Genomic DNA, 19,696 nt, shown 5'->3' with positions numbered 1-19,696 from the left:
TACCCGGTGAGGAGAATCCACGTGCCTTTAAGGTCTACTGTGGAATGTTCTTCCGAAAACCATTGAGTCAGCGATTGTAAAAAGCATTCAAACATTTTAAGAAACTTAATATAAATATGCGACGGTACGTAAAACCTAATAGTTGATAAATTCAAGAATATAACGGTGATCTACGCACTATCAAGTCCCAAACCTTGTACGTACAGATTACAGTGAGAAATTCGAGAAGTATAGTATGATTAATGAATGATTGATTTGTTATTTATATTCATTTATGTTAGTTAATTGCCTTAATAAACGAATTTAGTCCAGCATACCACTCCAACTCTCCCAACACTATTAGTATTGATGGCAATTTTCCTGATACTACGCCTATATTCGAGGATTAAGCGTAATGTGTGTCATTATTTTTGCTTATTTTTGGCTTCTATTCTTAAAAGATTACAGGTTTGTAAATAGTACCAATTATGGATATGAGTACATCTTAAAAATTAGGAAAGAGTTCAAAAATTAACATTGATTATTTATCTTTTGATCTGAATTTATTTAATCATACACAATTTATAACTAATTTTTTCGAAGAAGATACATAGCCCAAACTCGACCCGCGCTGACAGTGATCCTAAGGATTTTAACTGGGTGGCAAAGTAAATGTAATTAAAAAAATGTCAAATCCACTGTGTTAGGTGGTTTCATAGTTGTATGCTCTGTTCGGAAACTCGCTAGGCGTAACGCGTACGGTTGGGTAGGGCCTAGCGCCAAATCATAAATCGGAGATAAAGCGGCCAATTAATCGGCGCGTTGTTTTTGTTATATACAACATATTTCAATGATTATGTAGTAAAGTAAACATGGCGTCTCTAAAAGAACGCGACAACACATGTTCGACGCTTGGAGGGTGCGTCTTTTTCCTTTTTTAATATTTTTTCTTTAATGAAGGGCAAACATGTCATTTACCGTTCTTCTTCCTCCTTCTGTTTCTGGTTTTCTGCAGTTTCAGACCCGAAAGCTCGGTACTTTAACGGTTTTAGAAGCAATTTTCATAGTTTTTTTTTGTTTTTGCTAACATTTCATTGATATTAGAGATATTATTCGATTTCTAGGTCAAAATGAGCAAAACTTCAATTTTTTTTTTCAAATCCAATTTTTTGACCGCATAGCTTCAAACCGCTACGCTTGGTCACCGTTGAGCGTTTACTCGGCCGCTGAATCGGCTAGGCGGCCGAGTTTTAGAACAGAGGTTGTATGTGTATGGTGCACACAGAAAAAGTTGTACATGTATGTATAAGCTAAGTTGTATCTTAATATCACAAAATTAAACAGTGCATAAATGAAGTGGAAAATGTATATGTCAAAGATCCATGTGGTATTTAACATTTTTAAATTAAATTTTCCCAAGTGTCGTATACAAATTAGATCAAAAGAAAGATCAGCATATGCCCTAGAGCCTAAATGGTATAAAAGGGTGGGTCCTATACAAACCTCTCATGAACTGATCTCTTCATCATTCTTTTTCTCCTTCTCACCAAACTATCCCCAACAAGAGAACTTCAAGATCCTCCAAACAAGTCCTTGATCTAATAACAATTCCTAGGAAGAGTTAATCATTTGGTGGGCTTTGTGCGTGTGTAACATATACTTATATGTATATGTATGAGGAGGAAAAGAACAATATTGTTAATAGTCAAGAAGGACTGAGATTGGAGATGGCCTTTCCACAGCATGGATTCATGTTTCAGCAACTTCATGAAGACAATGCTCATCACTTGCCTTCCCCTACCTCTCTCTCTTCTTGCCCTCCTCATCTTTTCTACGGTAAGTACCTCATCTCTATACATATACACAATTACACATGTATATAATAGTGTGAAAAAGGTTAAAGACTACCAAATAATGATTTGGAGTTGTAAACCTTTTATGGACTCTCATCACTGCGGAATTCACATAATGAATACATGTTAGGAGATTAGTCTGGATTTTGAACTTGATTTTACCTTCTTTTTTTGAGTGTAGGAGGAGGAGGAAACTACATGATGAACAGATCAATGTCGTTCACGGGAGTATCAGATCACCATCATCTAACTCAAAAAAGCCCGACCACGATGAACATGAATGATCAGGACCAGGTGGGAGATGAAGACAATCTATCAGATGATGGGTCCCATATGATGTTGGGAGAGAAGAAGAAGAGGCTTAATTTAGAGCAAGTTAGGGCATTAGAGAAGAGCTTCGAGCTAGGGAACAAGCTGGAGCCTGAGAGGAAGATGCAGCTTGCTAAGGCCTTAGGGTTGCAGCCTAGGCAAATTGCGATATGGTTTCAGAACAGGAGAGCTAGGTGGAAGACAAAGCAGCTTCAGAGAGACTATGATTCTCTCAAGCAACTATTCGATGTTTTGAAATCGGACAATGATTCTCTTCAAGCCCACAACAAGAAACTCCATGCTGAGGTATATTTTATATTTCATCACGTAAATTCCAAAAGCTAAAGATTTTCGATAAAAATGAGATGAATGTAACATAAAATAAAATTAAAAATGATACGCAAGTTTTTAACAAGCCACTAGACTATGAATATAACTAGGTTCATATGTATATGATTAATCATGAATTACTATCATTCATCAAGCATTTACTAAAAGAAATTCTTCATGGATTAACACGGAGTATATGTAATATAAAATGCAATTAGATTGTTGACAGGCTCTTGATCCAACGCAAAGATGTTTGTCAAAATAACATTAAAGATACATTATTTTTTTATTTCTTTAAAATAAGATTCTTGTGTACATAAATTTTAAATTAATAAAATTCCCATGTGCTTGTGGAGTTGACATTTACGATAAGTTATTTTAGTATTTAACAAATTAATAAATTTATGCGAGAATAAATTTCTCCACTAACTTAAGTTTACGTGTGGTGATATTGGTACACACAAAAACAGGTTGTAGCATTGAAGAAACAAGACCTTAAAGAGTCAGGAAAGATCAAGAGAGAATCAGCAGAAGCTTCATGGAGCAACAATGAAAGCACGGAAAATAATAATAATAGTTCAGAGGGGTTGAAAGATCTTTTCCCTTCTACAATTCGATCTGTGACAACGAGCACGACCTCGGCTCATATTGAACATCAGATGGTTCAGGATCAAGGATTTTGCAATATGTTCAATGGTATTGATGAAACGACGTCGGCTGGTTATTGGGCATGGCCTGACCAGCAACAACAACATCACAATCATCATCATTTCAATTGATTATATCGTCCAAGAAGAACATCATAATCCTGATCAACATCCTCATGATATCATCATTACCATCATCAAAAGAAATTTTCGTTGATTTTTTTTTTTTAATTTGAGTATTGAAATTATTTGTTATTGTATCAAATGACATTGCATCGTTTTTTTTTTCTCTCTTTTGCTGTTTCTTTTGGGTTTGTAGAAAGTGGGGTGTATAGAGAGGATATTCAACAATTTTTTAGAATGATAACTTCTTGTTTAATAAATGGAATTTTGTGTCTTCCTTAATATTTTTTGAGATCAAGTATATGTATCTTATATAACAACCCATTACTTATTAAATTATTTCTGAATGATCACTACTTATTAGTTGAAATATATAACTAGAGATTTTTGCCAGTATTGATTAATAGTAATTGCTAAGTTAATATTGTGACAAACTTGAGAAGTTGAAATGCATAATTGACAAACAAAAATTGATAAAAGAATAAAGAGAATAAATCAGATGCATGTGCTTTCGAGTGGGGTTCCAGCTCTGTCATTGACAGTTCGACACAACATAGTCATGAAACATATATATTTTTTTGACCAAATGCCATGAAGTATTTTATTATATCTGATATTTTCCATCCACTTTTTAACCTAATTAATTATTTCGGTAAAATTTCCAAAATTATTTTAGTAAATTTAGAATATTACAAGACCAGAAGAGGAACATGTAATATGGAAGGAAGTTATTATTTGACAATTGTAGATAATAATGATAGTGGTAAATGCCTAACTGGTACTCTGGCAGATGAGAGAGAGGAAGAGAACAGATTTGAAACAGTGTTTAGGAGAATCGTTCATTCATCTAGCTAGCTTTTCGGATCTTTGGATGCTTTTGGGTTTAATTTTAAAACTATGCTAAAATGCAATATTCATATATTTTATCATTATACAAGAAAACAAACAGAGTACCGAATATTTCTCTTCTTTGTGGGCTCTCCATGTGACCTCACTGCCACCACCACTTCACTTCCCACAGAAAACTCAAAACTTGCGACTGTGAAAGTTTTAGCTTAGCCGCATCATTTTAAAATACACAATATACATTTATTTGTTTTGAACCCACGCAGTGTTCGTTACTCCGTTTGGTGTTGCATCCAATTTTTTAATACGACAAAGCATCCGAGCGAACTTTTCACCAAATAATCTGTAACGGATCGTTTGTGTGAGACCAAAGTTACTGAAAGATAGTAAATTTATGATCAGATCCTAAAATCATTTGCCAACTGCGCTCGCTAATATATTCAGATGTGATCCATATTTACGTACATACGTAATATGTCCCACGTACTTGCATACGCAACTTTATGGAATATATATAGCTAGATAGCATGTGAGATCATGGGGGTCTTCATATATTTTATATGGTTTGTATTAGAATTTTGGTTAAGCGCACATGTTTATGTTGATGATAATGGATAGGTCAACTGCTAAATTCTCTGTTTTCTATCGTTTCATTAGTAAACACCGTCATAACGAATAGACCCGCGTTAATGGCATTTAAATGTATTTTAATCTATGATCTTAAAGTTAGAAGTAATAAGATTTCATTCAAATATTGATATTTCATCCTTACCAGATACCACCATTTGTGACAAAATCTTACGAAAAATTCTGACATTCCCATTAAACACAGCGTGGAGGACATTAATTTATACCATTTTAAATATAATTGCTTGTGAAATGTACCTAATAATAACGTGTACGTATACATATAACTTTGAACAACAGAATGTACAAATTGATGGCCAATAATGAAACATCCGCAAAGGATTCTATACATCACATTTCATTCAACATCTGTAAATTGGTAAATTATAAACTCATTCTTCTTATATACTTTGATTATTTCGTTCAAAAGGTCTCTAATTACCAAACAAAAAAATCTCAGAATATTCTATTCTTAATCACAGTTTGAAAAATAACAAAAGCTAAGGGGGGAGACGAGAAAGTCCACTCCCACGAGCAACATCTCAACATCTGCCTAAAAGGTAATTTGTATTTGATTGGCTAATAAGTGAATAAACTCTCCAAGACTATGCTTTGTATAAAAAAAGACGTCAAGATTCTTTCTTTTTTTTGGTAAAAGACGTACAAGATTCTTGAAAACACTTTGTGCATGTGAGCGCATCTTCTTGAAATTGATAGTTGCTAATGTGGCTCCTTTTTTGACGACATTCAATGTGTCTCTCACATACAATTAAACCCTTTGAGGTATTGATGGAATTTTTTAATCTATGATCTTTATATGGTTATGGGAAAGAAACGATATTTTTAAAACCAAAGATTACTTATGAAATGAATTTTGCATACCAAAACAAAAAGAAAATAAATAAATAAACTAGTGTTACAAATGTATGCATAAACTTTGTACAGATGAATTAATTACACGTTATAGTTCCATGAAATTTGAAAGATCGAGAGCTATTATAGACTTACAATCTATCTAGTTTCATCTTTGTGAATATTGATTTTTTTGTCAGGTGAATATTGATTATAGTTCCAAAGGCACTCTATGAAACAATAGAAAACTTGAAGAGCATGGTGTGTTTGTATGTTTTCCCTGGTTCAACAATCTGTGAAGGAAACTTAGGATTATTTACTGAGTTTGGATAACCTTGTGTCTCTAGACATAGTCCCGCGAAAGCTTGGTAAGTCGTCCCATTCTTTCCCTTGATGTCCTTTAACAGTCCACCGGTATAGAATTGCAAACCGGGTTGGTTTCCGGATAACTCCATTTTTCTCCCAGATTTCTTATCTACGAGTTCCACGATCTTCCTCATCTTATCAGCTTTACCATCTAAGCAATAGTTTATATCATATCTGCAAGAAAAGAAAAATCAATAAATACAAATATACCATTAGACAGAGCTAGTTTCGATCAAAACACAATGAAACATTCGTCTTGACTTCTAAACTCTAAAGAGCTATTAGTCATATGTTTTATAGCCTCCAAACCATAATTCTTTTAATAATTAAGATTGATCATAAATGTTTAATAGTCTCCAAAATCGACCTAAACTTATGTTTTCGCAAAGTATATGTACTCACCCTGTTTTGAGATCCTTCATATTATCTTTAATAGGACGGAGTTGGAGAAAATCGTACGATGTTCCTTTCACCGGAGATATTTCTCCGGTGGGAATAAGTTCACTGTCGACAGGAGTGTAACTTGACCCGAGGATCTGTATTTCTTCAGACAAAATGTCTCCAGCGTTATGACCACCAAGATTCCAATAACTATGATGAGCCAAGTTTATCGGAGTTGCTTTATCTTTAGGCTTTGCCTCCATCACCACACTCAATTCATTTTCTTTGTCAAGCTTATAAGTCACTGTGACATTGACTTCTCCGGGAAACCCTATTGATACAAAAAAGAAATAAACTAGTAATCATTAAATGTACTTTCCAAAATAGCCTTGGCGTGGAATGAAACAACTGAAAAGAAAAAAGACCTTGATCTCCATCAGGACTTGTGTAAGTGAATACAATATGAGGTTTCTTGCCATCATACTTATGTTTTTTAACTCCCCACACAACATCGCCAAACCCTTTCTTTCCACCTATATTAAACAAAAATGTTAATTAATCATCTATCATTATACTCTCAAAATCGTAATTAAATTAACTAATTATGTTTTAGTACTTATAATTAATTTACCATGAAGTGTGTTTTTGCCATCGTTGGCGGTAGTCTTGTACTCTTTACCATTCAATTTGAACTGGGCCTTTCCTATTCTATTCGCTACTCGTCCCACGGTTGCGCCAAAATAGACCTTGTCGGTCTGATTTGCCATTGAAAGGTATGTTAATGTAGCATAATACAAAAGTAAAATAAAATTCATAATAAAATAACATCAAGCATGAAAATATAAAATACATGGAAAAAAGTTTTTTTTTCACTTTTTCTACGTACCTTGTAGCTTTTGACGCTATCATAACCAAGAACAATATCACCAGTTTTTCCTGAAAATTTAGTGATAAAATTTAAATAAAGTGTTTATAAAATATGACTTTGTTATTTGATTTTGGTTGACTAACCATTTTTGTCCGGGAAATGAAGAGACATGATTGAAGCACCCCAGTTTGTGAGCTTGATGGTTATATTTCCCTTCTTGAGCTCATATAATCCAATATTATCTTTTTCATTATCATCCGCATCAACCTCATCTTTATCATCATCGTCATCGTCATCATCATCATCGGTGTCATCATCAGTGTCATCATCGGTATCAGATTCATCTTCATCGTCATCATGTTCACCCTTCTTTTTATCCTTATGCTTCTTTTCATCATCCTCCTCATCATCATCGTTCTCACTACCATGTTTATGATGATGAGCGCTCTTCTTCTTATCACCATCCTTCTCGTGATCACCCTTTTTATGCACCTTATGCTCTTTCTTTTCATGGTGATCACCCTTTTTATGCACACCATGCTCTTTCTTTTCATGTTCATCATCTTTTTTATGCACATCATGCTCTTTCTTTTCATGATGATCATCCTTTTTATGCACATCATGCTCTTTCTTTTTGTCCTTTTTATCAACATCAGAACCGGATTTGTGATCATCATTCACCTTTTCTCCTCCTTTCTCTTCATGTTTACTTTTATGAACAACTTCAGTCTCTTTCTGACTACTCTCCACATCTTTTGATGTCACTTCCGTGTCGTGTGCATATGACAAACTTTCCACAAATCCTAATGTAACCAATATAACCAAACATAATAAAATAGAAACTCTCGCCATGATCAAGAAAAAGAAGAAAAAAAAATTAAAAGTAATATGATTTTTTTATTTTTTTTATTGGAACAAACTAAAAGTAATATGAACTGAACAAAGATGAATGCTATGCGAGTATTTATAGGTTGAATGTTATTAGATAAAAGAAGACAAAAATAGGAAATTGCGAAGAATTGGTGATTCGTAGAGAAGTTAGGAGATAAAACCGGTTTGCATCAAGCTTTTAAAAGATAAGCACAAACACACAATCGTTTCTATGTGCCTCAGCCTCACATAATCATTTGGGCCTTTTCGTTGAATATTTCTCATTTAGGCCCATTTTCTTAGGCCCACTAAGGTTGAGTACCTAGAAGTAGAAGGAAAGCATTCAGAATTTCATATTAATGCATTGCTTAAACTACGTTCACATCAGTTGTACATTTAATTTGGTCTATATGAATAGGCACCACACTAACTCAAATAAAAACACTTATGAGAAACGGACTAACAAGAATTAACATCTTCTGATACAATACTACAACACCTAATTAAAAAAAACACCCCAAAAATTAACAATGGAGTTTCTTTTGATACAGCTACTAGCTTTTCTCTTCCTTGTTCACGAAACTAGTCGTGGAAGATGAAGAAGAAGAGTTCTTGAACATAGATAACGGAGGTTGCGACGGTGGTTGATCCAAAGACGCACCCGTTTGATTATTTGCTACTATGTTAGACATCAATAAGCTGCTAAAATAGCTTCCACATCCTTTGATGTTATTCGTCGTGGCGGTTTGCTGAACATTGTTGCTAATAGGATTCACGATCTGTTTCTCCCCGTTGGATCCAACCATGGATGAGATCGCAGCAGCAATCACGGTCTGGAAACTTGGGTCGGAAGTAAGCGCTTTCGTTAGGGTTTCAGTTAAGGACATGCTATTTTGGACTGTTTTTCCTTGGTTGGACGTCCCAAATTGCACATTGTTGTAAGGATATGGATTATAAGAAGAATACCCACTGCCCCAAACCGTGGGTATGCTGAGAGTAGTTGATGATGATAATGATGGATTAGAAGAGAAATTTAGGCTTGTGGATGGGAAGTTTTGGAAAGAGTTGGAGTATTTGTTGAAATTTAAAGAAGGCAATGAAGAAGAGGAAGAGTGTTGTGGTGTAGTGAGGTCTAGCGTGACTGTAGGATGTAATGGAGAATGAAGTGTGGGTGAGTAGAAGGATTTGTTGTTGATGAATCTTGAATTGTCGTAGAGGTTGTTTCCGATCATTTCAGCGGCTGATGACGAGGAGGAGGAGGAGCCGGAGAGGAGCATGGAGGCGGCGGCTGAAGTAGTGGAGGCCATGGTGGTGGCTGAGAGAGGAAGAGGGTGGCTGTGTGTTCCTTCATAGGTTGTGATTAGTATAGACATGTCGTCTGCACATCTTTGAACCTAAAATATCCAATATAATTGAAAACAAATAATTAAAACACACAATAGAGGACATGTCTTTGGCTTGATATAGTTTCTGTATCATATTATTGTTCCTCCATAATTATGAAATCATGATTAAAATGCTAGGAATAATTGATTGTTTTGTTTAGTATACGTACCTGTTTTCTAACGGGACATCCAGGTGCAACAGTGCATCGATAGTATGCTCGTGGACATGGGTTTCCTTTTGCGATTTTCTGACCATATTTTCTCCATTGACAACCATCATTCATCTACACATCATATAATACAATTTGTCCTAATCAGTTATAAATCATAATCAAATAGTTTGCAGTGCTTAAAGTTATAGATCATATTAGAAAGAATATATAAATTAAAGGACGTACCGTTGGTGTGTCACATCTCGCTCTAACGCAAACTCTAGCTCTCTTTACATTATTCTGCTGACCGGCCTCTCCTTCAACATCGCCACCGGAGGCAGGTGCTGGAGAGCTTCTCTTCCCGGTCACTTTACCTGACGGCCAAGTTTCTCCGGAGCTATTTTCCTGGCTAGATAAACTCCCGTTACTGAATCCTAACGTCAAGCCAGCCTTGGTCAACTCTTCGTCAGCGTTGACTTCTTTATCTTCCTTTTTAGAGGTGTTATCACTTGGAGAAGAACTTCTTCTCCCGAGTGAAAGAGACACAAGCTCGTGTTCTTGATCAAAAGAACTCAAGTCGGTCGTTGCCTTCTGAAGACCATTCACGTTTTGATCTCGAGTTAGGTTGTTTGAAGGTTCTTGTTGAACTATGTCGAAGAATCTGAGTTTGAGAGACTTGTAATCACTTTCAATACGTTCGAGCATCCCTTTAAGCTTCTCGTTCTCTTCCTTTACCTCGCTCATCTCGGCCTTGGCAGATTCAAGTTCTTGATGATCGTCGTCACCCTAAGATCATTGAATATATATATTTTAAGATCCCAACTAAATCTAATTTGTTCCAAGAGAATTCTTTTTTACATAAATGATAATCATGGCGGTCCATACTAAATTTTAACGAATTATTCAAATCCTATATCAAAAATAAACTTCAGATGAAGAATATATAATCTTCTAATTTTTTTAATGAACGGAAAATATTGAGTCTTTTAATATTAATTACGATACGCACAGCCAATTTATACAGAGTATAAGATCTATCTCAGAATTACATAATCGCATACAAGAAAATAACAAATCTGTTTGCCTTCCGTATACATATAGAATTTTAAATATGTGCACATATGAGTTGGTACCTTACTAGCTTCAAGGATTTGAGCAGATCCAAGAACTTTATCCTTAAGAAGAGAATCTGAAGTGGGTAATTTCAGAAGAACCTCCATTTTTAGAAATAAGAAGAATGTTATCTTCTTCTTTGAATTTTGTTCTTCTTTTGTTGTCTGTTTCTTCTCCACAGACTTGATAAAACTCTTTTACTTATAGCCATTTGTGTAGTTTCTTCTAGGGGACCCAAAACGCCAACACTTCAACATGTTCAATTTTTTTTTTCTATTTTTATTGAATTTCGGACATTTTCCTACAATCATATCTGTGTTATTTATTTTACACTAACTAGCGGAATATAAATAATTTATTTCCTGACTTTGTTGGTGATAATACTACTTCTCTGTTGTAATAGGGACACAAAGAATATAACCCCTGAACAAAGAAAATAAATGATCAAAGTAAGTATAAGTTTTGTAATCAAAATTTCTTTTTAAAACAGTAATTAAATATCATTGTTTCATATGTTTGAACATTAAGAAAACTCATTTTTCAATAAAAATGATTCCCAATATATAAATATTTAACACTAATCCCACAATATTTATAATTCAATTTTCTTGAGCCAATATTTAAAGTAAAATTACAAGTATGACATTACTGAATTTAATGGAGGTTTGGTTTGGAAGAAGATAAGCATAGGAGTAAAGTTTGAATTTTCTGTTTTTAAAGAACTATAGCAGTCCTCTTTGTACAAATGTTTTTTTTTAGATGAATAAATTTAAAATTCTTTCAAAAAAATAATTTAATGAATAGTTTTCAAAAGAAAAAATCTGATGATTTCACATAAAGTTGTATTTCTTGTTTTTTTCTTAACTGAACCATTTGTAGATAAAGTTATACATGGATCTTGGTTATTTAAATGTTAGGGTATTATGAAAATATCCTAATGCAGTAAATGAAATTAATATAAGAGCCTAATTTTACGGCGCCAAATAGAGATTGTATAATGTGAAGGGAGATATCCTTGAAGCTTCATGGAAGAAGACTTCTTCTATCTCTTGGCCTGACATCACATGAGCATTCGTCAACTCTTTAAATCTTATATTACTTGTTTAGTTAGTGAGTTTCTTAGCAGTCCATCATCATCGAAAACATGTTATATATATATATATATATATATATATACATATATGATATATATTCTAAACATGAATAAGGTTGCACATTCATATACATACAATCAATGCATTAAATTTATCTAAGTGTATCACATGTCTGGTCAACAATCGACATTGTTGCATAACAACGGTATAGTTCGTCAGCTTTTATGTTCCACCATTCTAGTGACAAAAGTTATTTTCTCAATTAGTGTTTCGAATATTTTTTTCTGTGTATTATTTTCACAAAATTTCAATCACAAGTTCGTTTATAATTAGCAATCTTTACTAAAAGGAACAAGAAAAAACAAGATATTTAGGCTATCAATACTTAAAAAAGCAAATTTATATTAAAAATTATGTAACATATATGATCAGAAAGCAAACAAAAATATCAGGCATTTTATTATAGTGGTGTATATGTAAACCTAGTCATATGGTTAGGCCAAAGGGTGCGTATACCGGTCAATACGCAGGTCACACACGGTAATTATATGATTTTGTCAACTTTGGACAGAAAACTAATGGTTTTCCAATGTTATTATCATATTTGTGTCACATCTAATTTCATTTCATTATTTACATGAATGTCAAAATGCTTCACATAGTTGTCATATTTCATCAGTGGCGTACGGCTGCATGGCGTTGAAAAGCGAACATGCATTATTTGCTCAATTTTTTTATTATTTGCTCAATTTTTTATAAAATTCTAATAAATGTTCTAGTTTTTTTTTTAAGAAACAACGAAATAATTTATATTATTTATAATTGTACAAATGAGCTTCGGTCGTATACACTATTATCGAAGAGAAAACATTGATTTGTGTTTTAAAATAGTTGATTTTTTTGGTTGAAACTTGAAACACGAGAATGAAGCTATATTTTTATTCTGGAAAATAACATAAAAATATAAACTAATATTAATTTAGCCAATAAAAAAATTATAAAATATTGTTAGTCATACAGTTTTCAATAAAATTAAAACTAATATCAAAATATTATGTATTTTGAAACATTAAAAATTCTTCAAAACATTAATATCTATTTTGGAACCGAAGAGTATTAATTAGCTAGCCACTTTCTCATTAATCTATATACTAGCAAATTGTCGTCTTTCCTGTCTCCAATTTTTCAAACTAGACAATTATTTCAAATCAATACTAATATTTTTGAGGTGCCAGTACATAATTAATTATAAGAGAACTGGTTTAGTTTTTGATGACACAATTTTAAATAATTTTATTTCCTTAGACCAAGTTGAATCTTGAATACTTAATTCGGTCTCGATCTAAGTTTCCAATTTCTTTTGTTTTTGGGATCTGAGCTGCCGCAGCTTTTATAATAAAAATTCTTATAGTAAACATTTTGATCAACTCAACTTACATTATTCATTTGCTAAATTATTTAATATAAACAAAGACTTTCTTGTAACTATTATAAATATGTACAGTTCATTATATGGTTAAGTAAACAATCGTGGTCGCAATGTGGTTATTGTTTAACCATATAAGCAATGAGATATAAAATTAACACGTCTCACATTAACTCCATTAACTAAGTAAAATTAATTAGTAGTTACTAGCGACACGGAAATTAAAGATTTGTCTAATATTTTGTTATGTTTATGTCATTTCGACTACCGTCGGACTAATCCATAAATATAATTTCCATTTTTTAAATCTAAAACTGCTTCATACCCTTTTGATAACTAATAATCTTTCAATTCATTTTAAAGACTGGTGATGAAAGTTTAATATTTTGATGTGGAAATTATTGATGGCTTAATCATCTATAATAAGACAGGACGATTATCAACATTTGGTCTTGTTTAGACATTAGAAGTCTTTGGTCAACTGTATTGATTTTTAACATGTTTGCCAAAAAAAAAAAAAAAAAAAAAAAAAGTTAGCGATAAGTTTGTTTATTTCAGTTCCAGTGTAATTAGTTATGTTCATATGGCCGCACCAGTTCAATAAAATCAGCAAGGAGAAAGTTTTTGATCTTTTTTCAGCAAATGAGTGAATGAAAGGGTCAATTACTACCATGTCTCTGCGACTCGCAAGACAGATCAGATCTTGACCCGACGTTTGCTAGTTTTCTAATTACGGTTTGTATTTGAATTACTCTCAAAATTATAATATATATATATATATAATATTTCAAGAATATTTCACAAAAGTAAATGGAAATGAGTCAATGATCTTCTTGATTTTATTACTTCTTACGTAAGTCTCTACGGTATCTTTTTTTTTTTGAATAGTCTATATGGTATCTATAATATATGATCTCAAATGAATATTGATTATATGTCACACATTATAATAATAATTAGTGAACTGGATTAAAAAATCAGAATAATTAAATCAAACTGAGAACATATATAGTTTCTTGGCCTCATTATTCAATATATATATAATAATAATAATAATAATAATAATAATAATTATTATTATTATTATTATTATTATCAGAAATCATCAATATTTCCAGTTCTACCAAGAGTTTGTTTTACACATGATAACTCTTATAGAAATAATCAATATTTCTAATTCTACCAAGAGTTTTTGGAAAATATCAATACATATATCCAGCTTGAGATATGTATAATTCTGTTAGTTGGTATAAAATGTATTTATATGCAGAGTAACGAAGAGGTCTTCCACACGAAATACAACTATAATAGACTTATATATAATATTTGGGTCATCAACTTGCGACTAGATTTTACAATTTCTACTACTGACCTAAGGTCAATGGTTTAGATGTAGACATTGAAATTCAACAATTATCAAAAGATTTATACGTTTAAAGCCAGCTTGGAGATTCTCCATTGAAATTTAGGTCAATGGTTTCAGATTTGTCATTGAATGAGTGATTAGTTTATTATTGTTCTTGGGGTTAGACTCCCATCTCTATGCATTATCCAAGAGATTTATATTCAAATTTGATCGTTTTTTCTCGCAGAAAATAGTGATTAAGTAGAAGGAGTACATGTCCACATACAGCTAGTAGTACCACTACTTATTCTCCTCCGTTGAAATTGATCATATAGGCCGGTTCTTATTCAATTTTGTACCAACTATCCGGTTACCTGTTATTTGTTGAATATATATACCTGATTTATAAATTTCAAATTGGTAGAGCATCTTATGGACTATATCTAAGTACTTGTCCCTACTACAAATATACACAATCCAAAACGACTACAATGTTAATTTTGGGAATTTGACACAAATTAATTGTGTTATTAGTAGAATGACTCAAATTTTTAATCTGGTACCATGATGAAGGGTATGCTTGTGCTCAGGTTGTTAATTTTGGGAATTGAACACTAACGAGGTTGTTTGTGAAGTTGTGGAAGGAGATATTACTCAGCTAGTTATTCAGTTTCAAGATGAGCTTGGTAATGTGGTTGAAGGTAACACTCAAGTTCCTGTCGTGCTCATGGAGTTGCCCAAGCGGGTATGTTGCTTTAGTAGATTTTAGTTCGTTGTTTGATGTGAGCTTTGATTATGGCAGTATCGTGAAAAATTGATGGTCTTTGACTTGAGCTTGCCTATTAGTTCTAATGAATGTGAAAGGTTTTGCTTAGCTTAAATGAACTTACTTTATCAGGATTGATGCATTGGTTTGTTAAACCTTAGAGGCGATAAAGTAGTTTAATTTGTCTTTTTTTTTTCTTGACAAATCTTGTGTGTATCATTTAGTTTTAGTGACAGTTATATATACATATATTGACAGCTTCGCCAAGGATATGTCTTTAACATTGAAGCTGGGAAGCAAGCTTTGACGAACATCAAACCCTTACGGCTCTTCTCTAACATCGAAGTGAATCCACGGCCAGATGAGAAAAACGAAGGAGCCATTGTCGTTGAGATCATACTGAAAGAGTTTGAACATAAGTCAGTTGATGTTAGTACTGTGTGGAACATAGTTCATGGCCTTGTCGAGGAGCTCCCACATTGGTACTTAGTTTAATTATTGAGTAATTGACAAGAATGCACCCAAAAGCCCATATAATTTGTCATATATCTTTGTTTCTTTTTAATATTTTTTATGACTATAATACCCTTATCTCTATCTCTCTCCTTTTTCCTTTTATGTGTTCTAATCTTTTTATCTCTCGTATAGATTCTTCAAATCATCTTCTAATTCAACACAAATCTTTATTTTTTTATTCTGATTCTTTTGACATCCATAATGCTAATCTTATTATCTCACCATAATTCCAATGTTCCTAATTTCGACTCACAATCAACTTTTAGATAATATATACAACTTTTAGATAATATATACGTTAGTAGGTATTTTATTACTTACCTGCTATTATTTAGATTTTAATGGATTCTTAATCGATACATGAAGTATTACTATTAGCTATTACAAATAGTTTTGGGGCTATTTGATAGATAACTAATTAATTGTTAATAGTTTCATTAACTGATATATGATTTGTTAGTCGATACATTTGTTTGATACATAGATTGTTAGAAGACACTGAAATTATTAGCTGATATGTTAGTTGATATGTAGATTGTTACCTACTATATAAATATTTAGCTGATAAATCTAGAGTTACTTGTTTTCGATAAAGCATGAGAATATTTTCGTCCGCACAGTGTCAAAAAGTTACTCATTTTTGGATTATCCATAATTATGGGCATTCTGCTAATTTGGACTTTAATTGGGTATATTCCACACATTCACTCTTAATTATTCTCAATTTTCCCCAACAGTTATTCTCAATTTTCCCCAACAGTTTGGAAACTAATTTAGGCTGCAAATATACTGTTGGCTGAATAGAGAAATAAATTACATCTCGGTATATATTTCTGTTAGTTTCAGCCAAAAAATACACCATCTACAAATATATTGTATTTGTTGAAGAATCAGCAGAGTTCAGATAATAGATGGGAAAACAAAGCATTTTTAGCTGAATATTATCCATCCATCCTCATAAGAAGAGAGAAACAGAGGGAACAACTTTTTTCGCTTACCATCACTATTTTTATTCCACTAATCATTATTTATCTCATTCCATTTTACAAAATAATCTTTTTAGTTTAAATGGGATTCTACCATGTATATCGAGATCCAAACCAAATTAATCAAAATGAAAGAATAAATCAAAATTTAAAGTAAACTAAAACAGATTCTAAACACTAACTCGGAAAATATCAAAGCCAAATCTATACGAAGTCTATTTTATTTTGGCTAAAAATAGAAAATATATATTATTTTTCTCGTTTCCCTTTCCTTTTTTATGTACAAAGAAGAATTTAAACTAAGAAGTCCAACAAATAAAAAAAAACTGATTCCAAATCTGAAAAGTGCAATAGATAGAAAAGCTCTCAATCCTCAACCTTTGGGCCTGTGTATAAAGCTCCAACTACGTTAAGATCCTCTGGATTATCACCTCTTTCTTGCAACCATGCATGACCTTCTTTCTCAACTCCACCTCTCAAAACGTCATCTCTTTCTGAAAAAAAACATGATAAACTTTTTTTATCAATCTGGTCTAGTTACATGTAACTCAGTGTACAGGCTATTATGACTAGTAAGTATAAAAAAAGCTGACCTGATGAGAAGTTGTCCAAAGGGAACTCTAGGAAGTAAGTACAATGTCTGCCTTCTGGATTGCAATAAGGAGGGCCAAGCACGTCTAGAACCGCGCACGCTGTTCTGGCTGTGAACCTATGCATGTTCCCACCATCTTCCGGGTACAAAATGGAGGCGTTGCATGGTGCGGTTAACGCTGAGTCCATCTTCAGTTTCGCCAGCCTGGTTTTCGGATCCCTCACTGCGAATTGAGATATCACTAAACGATAAATGTCTTGAACTGTAATAATTTAAAACGTGAAAATGGAATTGTATAACATTCAGCACCTATAGAAAAAGGGACAGAGAATTAATCTTTAGTTCCTATTGAGACCAATCCAAATTTTTGACAAAAGTAGGATGATGACCTACATAAAGAGTATGTGGTCGGTCCTAAAGTGAGATTTGAGTCATCATCACATCAGTGAGATGAGACCTATAATACTATTTAAGGTAGATGGACCAATCTATTTCATTGAGATTCGTTTTTGACTTTTTGAGTAGAAACAGCATAAAAAAAAACTTCAACGCTACCATTCCAAGTATTATCACTAATCAAAACCTATAACCTTTTTTGCTAAATTGGGATTATATCTTAAGAGGTAAGAAGTTAAAAGTGACTTACTTATCTTCAAATATCTAATGAACCCTAATAAGTTTTCTTGGGAAGAAAGTAAACTTACTTGGAGCATCAGCCACCCAATCATAGGACTTGATGTGCATTGTACCAAAGAGAAGCTTGCTAAAAACTGTCATCCCTGGATGGTTATGAAGAGGAATGACACCCGAAGGCGGCAAACAAAAAATCCCAATCTGCCAATAAAAAAAACCCTAATCATGATTACTTACACCACAAGAAAAAGGACAAAACCGTGAGTGTGTTGTGTGTTTGGTGACATTACCGAGAATTGTTCGCATTGGTGTAGATGCAGGTACGTTATTGGTGGCGAAGACCCATCCTCTGGTCCGTAGTCTGGTCGGAAATACGGCATGGTCGGAGCTAACCCGACATCCTCTGGTTTCATATTATCTACATATTACATAATCAAACTCAAATCAAAATAGAAAACCCAGAACAAAATCAATGAGATTTGAATCGAAATTACAATACCAAGAATGTCTCGTAGCTGTTGGATTTTATCTTCAGAAGGAATGACTCCAGGGCCGCCATTGGAGAACACTTCCTTGCAGGTATCAAACAGCCGCCGCACCGGAGTGATCTCATACGCCGGAGAATCACTCCTCTTCCGTCGCATCCCCCTCTTCTTCTTCTTCTTCTTCTTTTTGATATGAGGTGAATTAACAGAGTTTGGATTAGGGCTTTTAACTTTACATTGATCTTTACTCAAAACATCTTTCTCTGGTTTCATTTCAAACCCCATGAATCTCACAAACCCCCTCACCGAAAGACAGAGACTTTGTTCACGAAATCAAAATCTGAATCTGGTAATGAAAATGGGATTAAGGAGAAAGAATGAGATATAAAACAGGGAAAAAAAGATAGAGATACCATTATCGAGACAAAACCAGGGGCTGTTCTTTTTCTTACTATGGGCTTATGTTTTGTCTCAAACAGCGGATTCCTTTTTTTATCCGTTTCGGTCTTCTCAAAGGGGCAAAATGGAAATACGCATACATAACAAAAAAGAAATATATTTATGGCATATACGTAGGTGCTACTTGCTTGGTCGTTTAAATCCGGTTATTCTTAACCGGAGATCCAGTTTTTATTACTTATTTTGGTCGCAGAATTGCTGATTCATCAGTTATGGTGTTTTTAGAAAAATATAATTATTGGTTTGTATTTTATTAATTCCACATGTGTGAATATAAAAACTATAGTATTTAATTTGGGTTTTTCTGTTGAACCTTATAATTGTTTTGTATGTTTGCTTTAACTGAAAGCATTCATATGTATTTTTAGGGAAATGCCGGGGTTATCCCTGAAATTTTTTGTACTTGCCCCTCCCCCCCCCCCGGTTTATATGGGAATGCTAGTAGTTTGTACTAGGAATCTTTGCTCTTATTATTTTTATTTTTCTTATAAATATATTAGTTCATATCTTTGGCAATTTTATTTATTTGTATTATTTTGGTAGGTACTATAATTATCCATTTACAAACTATATATATTGATAATTTGAGATCTTTGAGTCTTGAAAACCCACAACAACCTGGTATTGCTTGCCGACTCTGCTGAAATTTATTATTTTAATAAAGAGCAAGCAACTAGCAATTATATTAACGTT

General features: G+C 33.1%; 4 protein-coding genes across 4 annotated transcripts; 1 reads left to right on the top strand and 3 right to left on the bottom strand.

Annotated features, from left to right (window-relative positions):
* The first annotated feature begins 1,643 nt into the window (after window positions 1-1,643).
* On the top strand, window positions 1,644-3,471 carry LOC106332636 (homeobox-leucine zipper protein HAT7-like). Its single transcript, XM_013771117.1, has 3 exons — window positions 1,644-1,815; window positions 2,014-2,447; window positions 2,942-3,471. Exons 1-3 carry the CDS (start codon window positions 1,644-1,646, stop codon window positions 3,248-3,250), a joined length of 915 nt encoding a protein of 304 aa, XP_013626571.1. The 3' UTR covers window positions 3,251-3,471.
* Window positions 3,472-5,583: 2,112 nt separating this feature from the next.
* Window positions 5,584-8,112, bottom strand: LOC106332802 (aldose 1-epimerase). The gene is made up of 6 exons (XM_013771294.1): window positions 7,325-8,112; window positions 7,200-7,249; window positions 6,945-7,068; window positions 6,739-6,846; window positions 6,335-6,644; window positions 5,584-6,106 (listed from the first exon to the last, which is right to left on the bottom strand). The coding sequence occupies exons 1-6, from the start codon at window positions 8,031-8,033 to the stop codon at window positions 5,797-5,799; spliced, it is 1,611 nt and encodes a 536-aa protein (XP_013626748.1). The 5' UTR covers window positions 8,034-8,112; the 3' UTR covers window positions 5,584-5,796.
* Window positions 8,113-8,482: 370 nt separating this feature from the next.
* LOC106332434 (probable WRKY transcription factor 72) lies at window positions 8,483-10,861 on the bottom strand. The gene is made up of 4 exons (XM_013770893.1): window positions 10,722-10,861; window positions 9,835-10,374; window positions 9,607-9,720; window positions 8,483-9,445 (listed from the first exon to the last, which is right to left on the bottom strand). Exons 1-4 carry the CDS (start codon window positions 10,806-10,808, stop codon window positions 8,606-8,608), a joined length of 1,581 nt encoding a protein of 526 aa, XP_013626347.1. The 5' UTR covers window positions 10,809-10,861; the 3' UTR covers window positions 8,483-8,605.
* A 6,209-nt stretch (window positions 10,862-17,070) lies between these two features.
* LOC106331938 (plant cysteine oxidase 1) lies at window positions 17,071-18,983 on the bottom strand. The gene is made up of 5 exons (XM_013770379.1): window positions 18,559-18,983; window positions 18,350-18,477; window positions 18,131-18,260; window positions 17,428-17,649; window positions 17,071-17,328 (listed from the first exon to the last, which is right to left on the bottom strand). Exons 1-5 carry the CDS (start codon window positions 18,827-18,829, stop codon window positions 17,201-17,203), a joined length of 879 nt encoding a protein of 292 aa, XP_013625833.1. The 5' UTR covers window positions 18,830-18,983; the 3' UTR covers window positions 17,071-17,200.
* Between the last annotated feature and the right edge of the window lie 713 nt (window positions 18,984-19,696).

Source organism: Brassica oleracea, chromosome C3, assembly GCF_000695525.1.
Source record: "Brassica oleracea var. oleracea cultivar TO1000 chromosome C3, BOL, whole genome shotgun sequence".
Classification (NCBI taxonomy): Eukaryota; Viridiplantae; Streptophyta; class Magnoliopsida; order Brassicales; family Brassicaceae; genus Brassica; species Brassica oleracea.
This window is presented reverse-complemented; position numbering and strand designations above follow the sequence as displayed.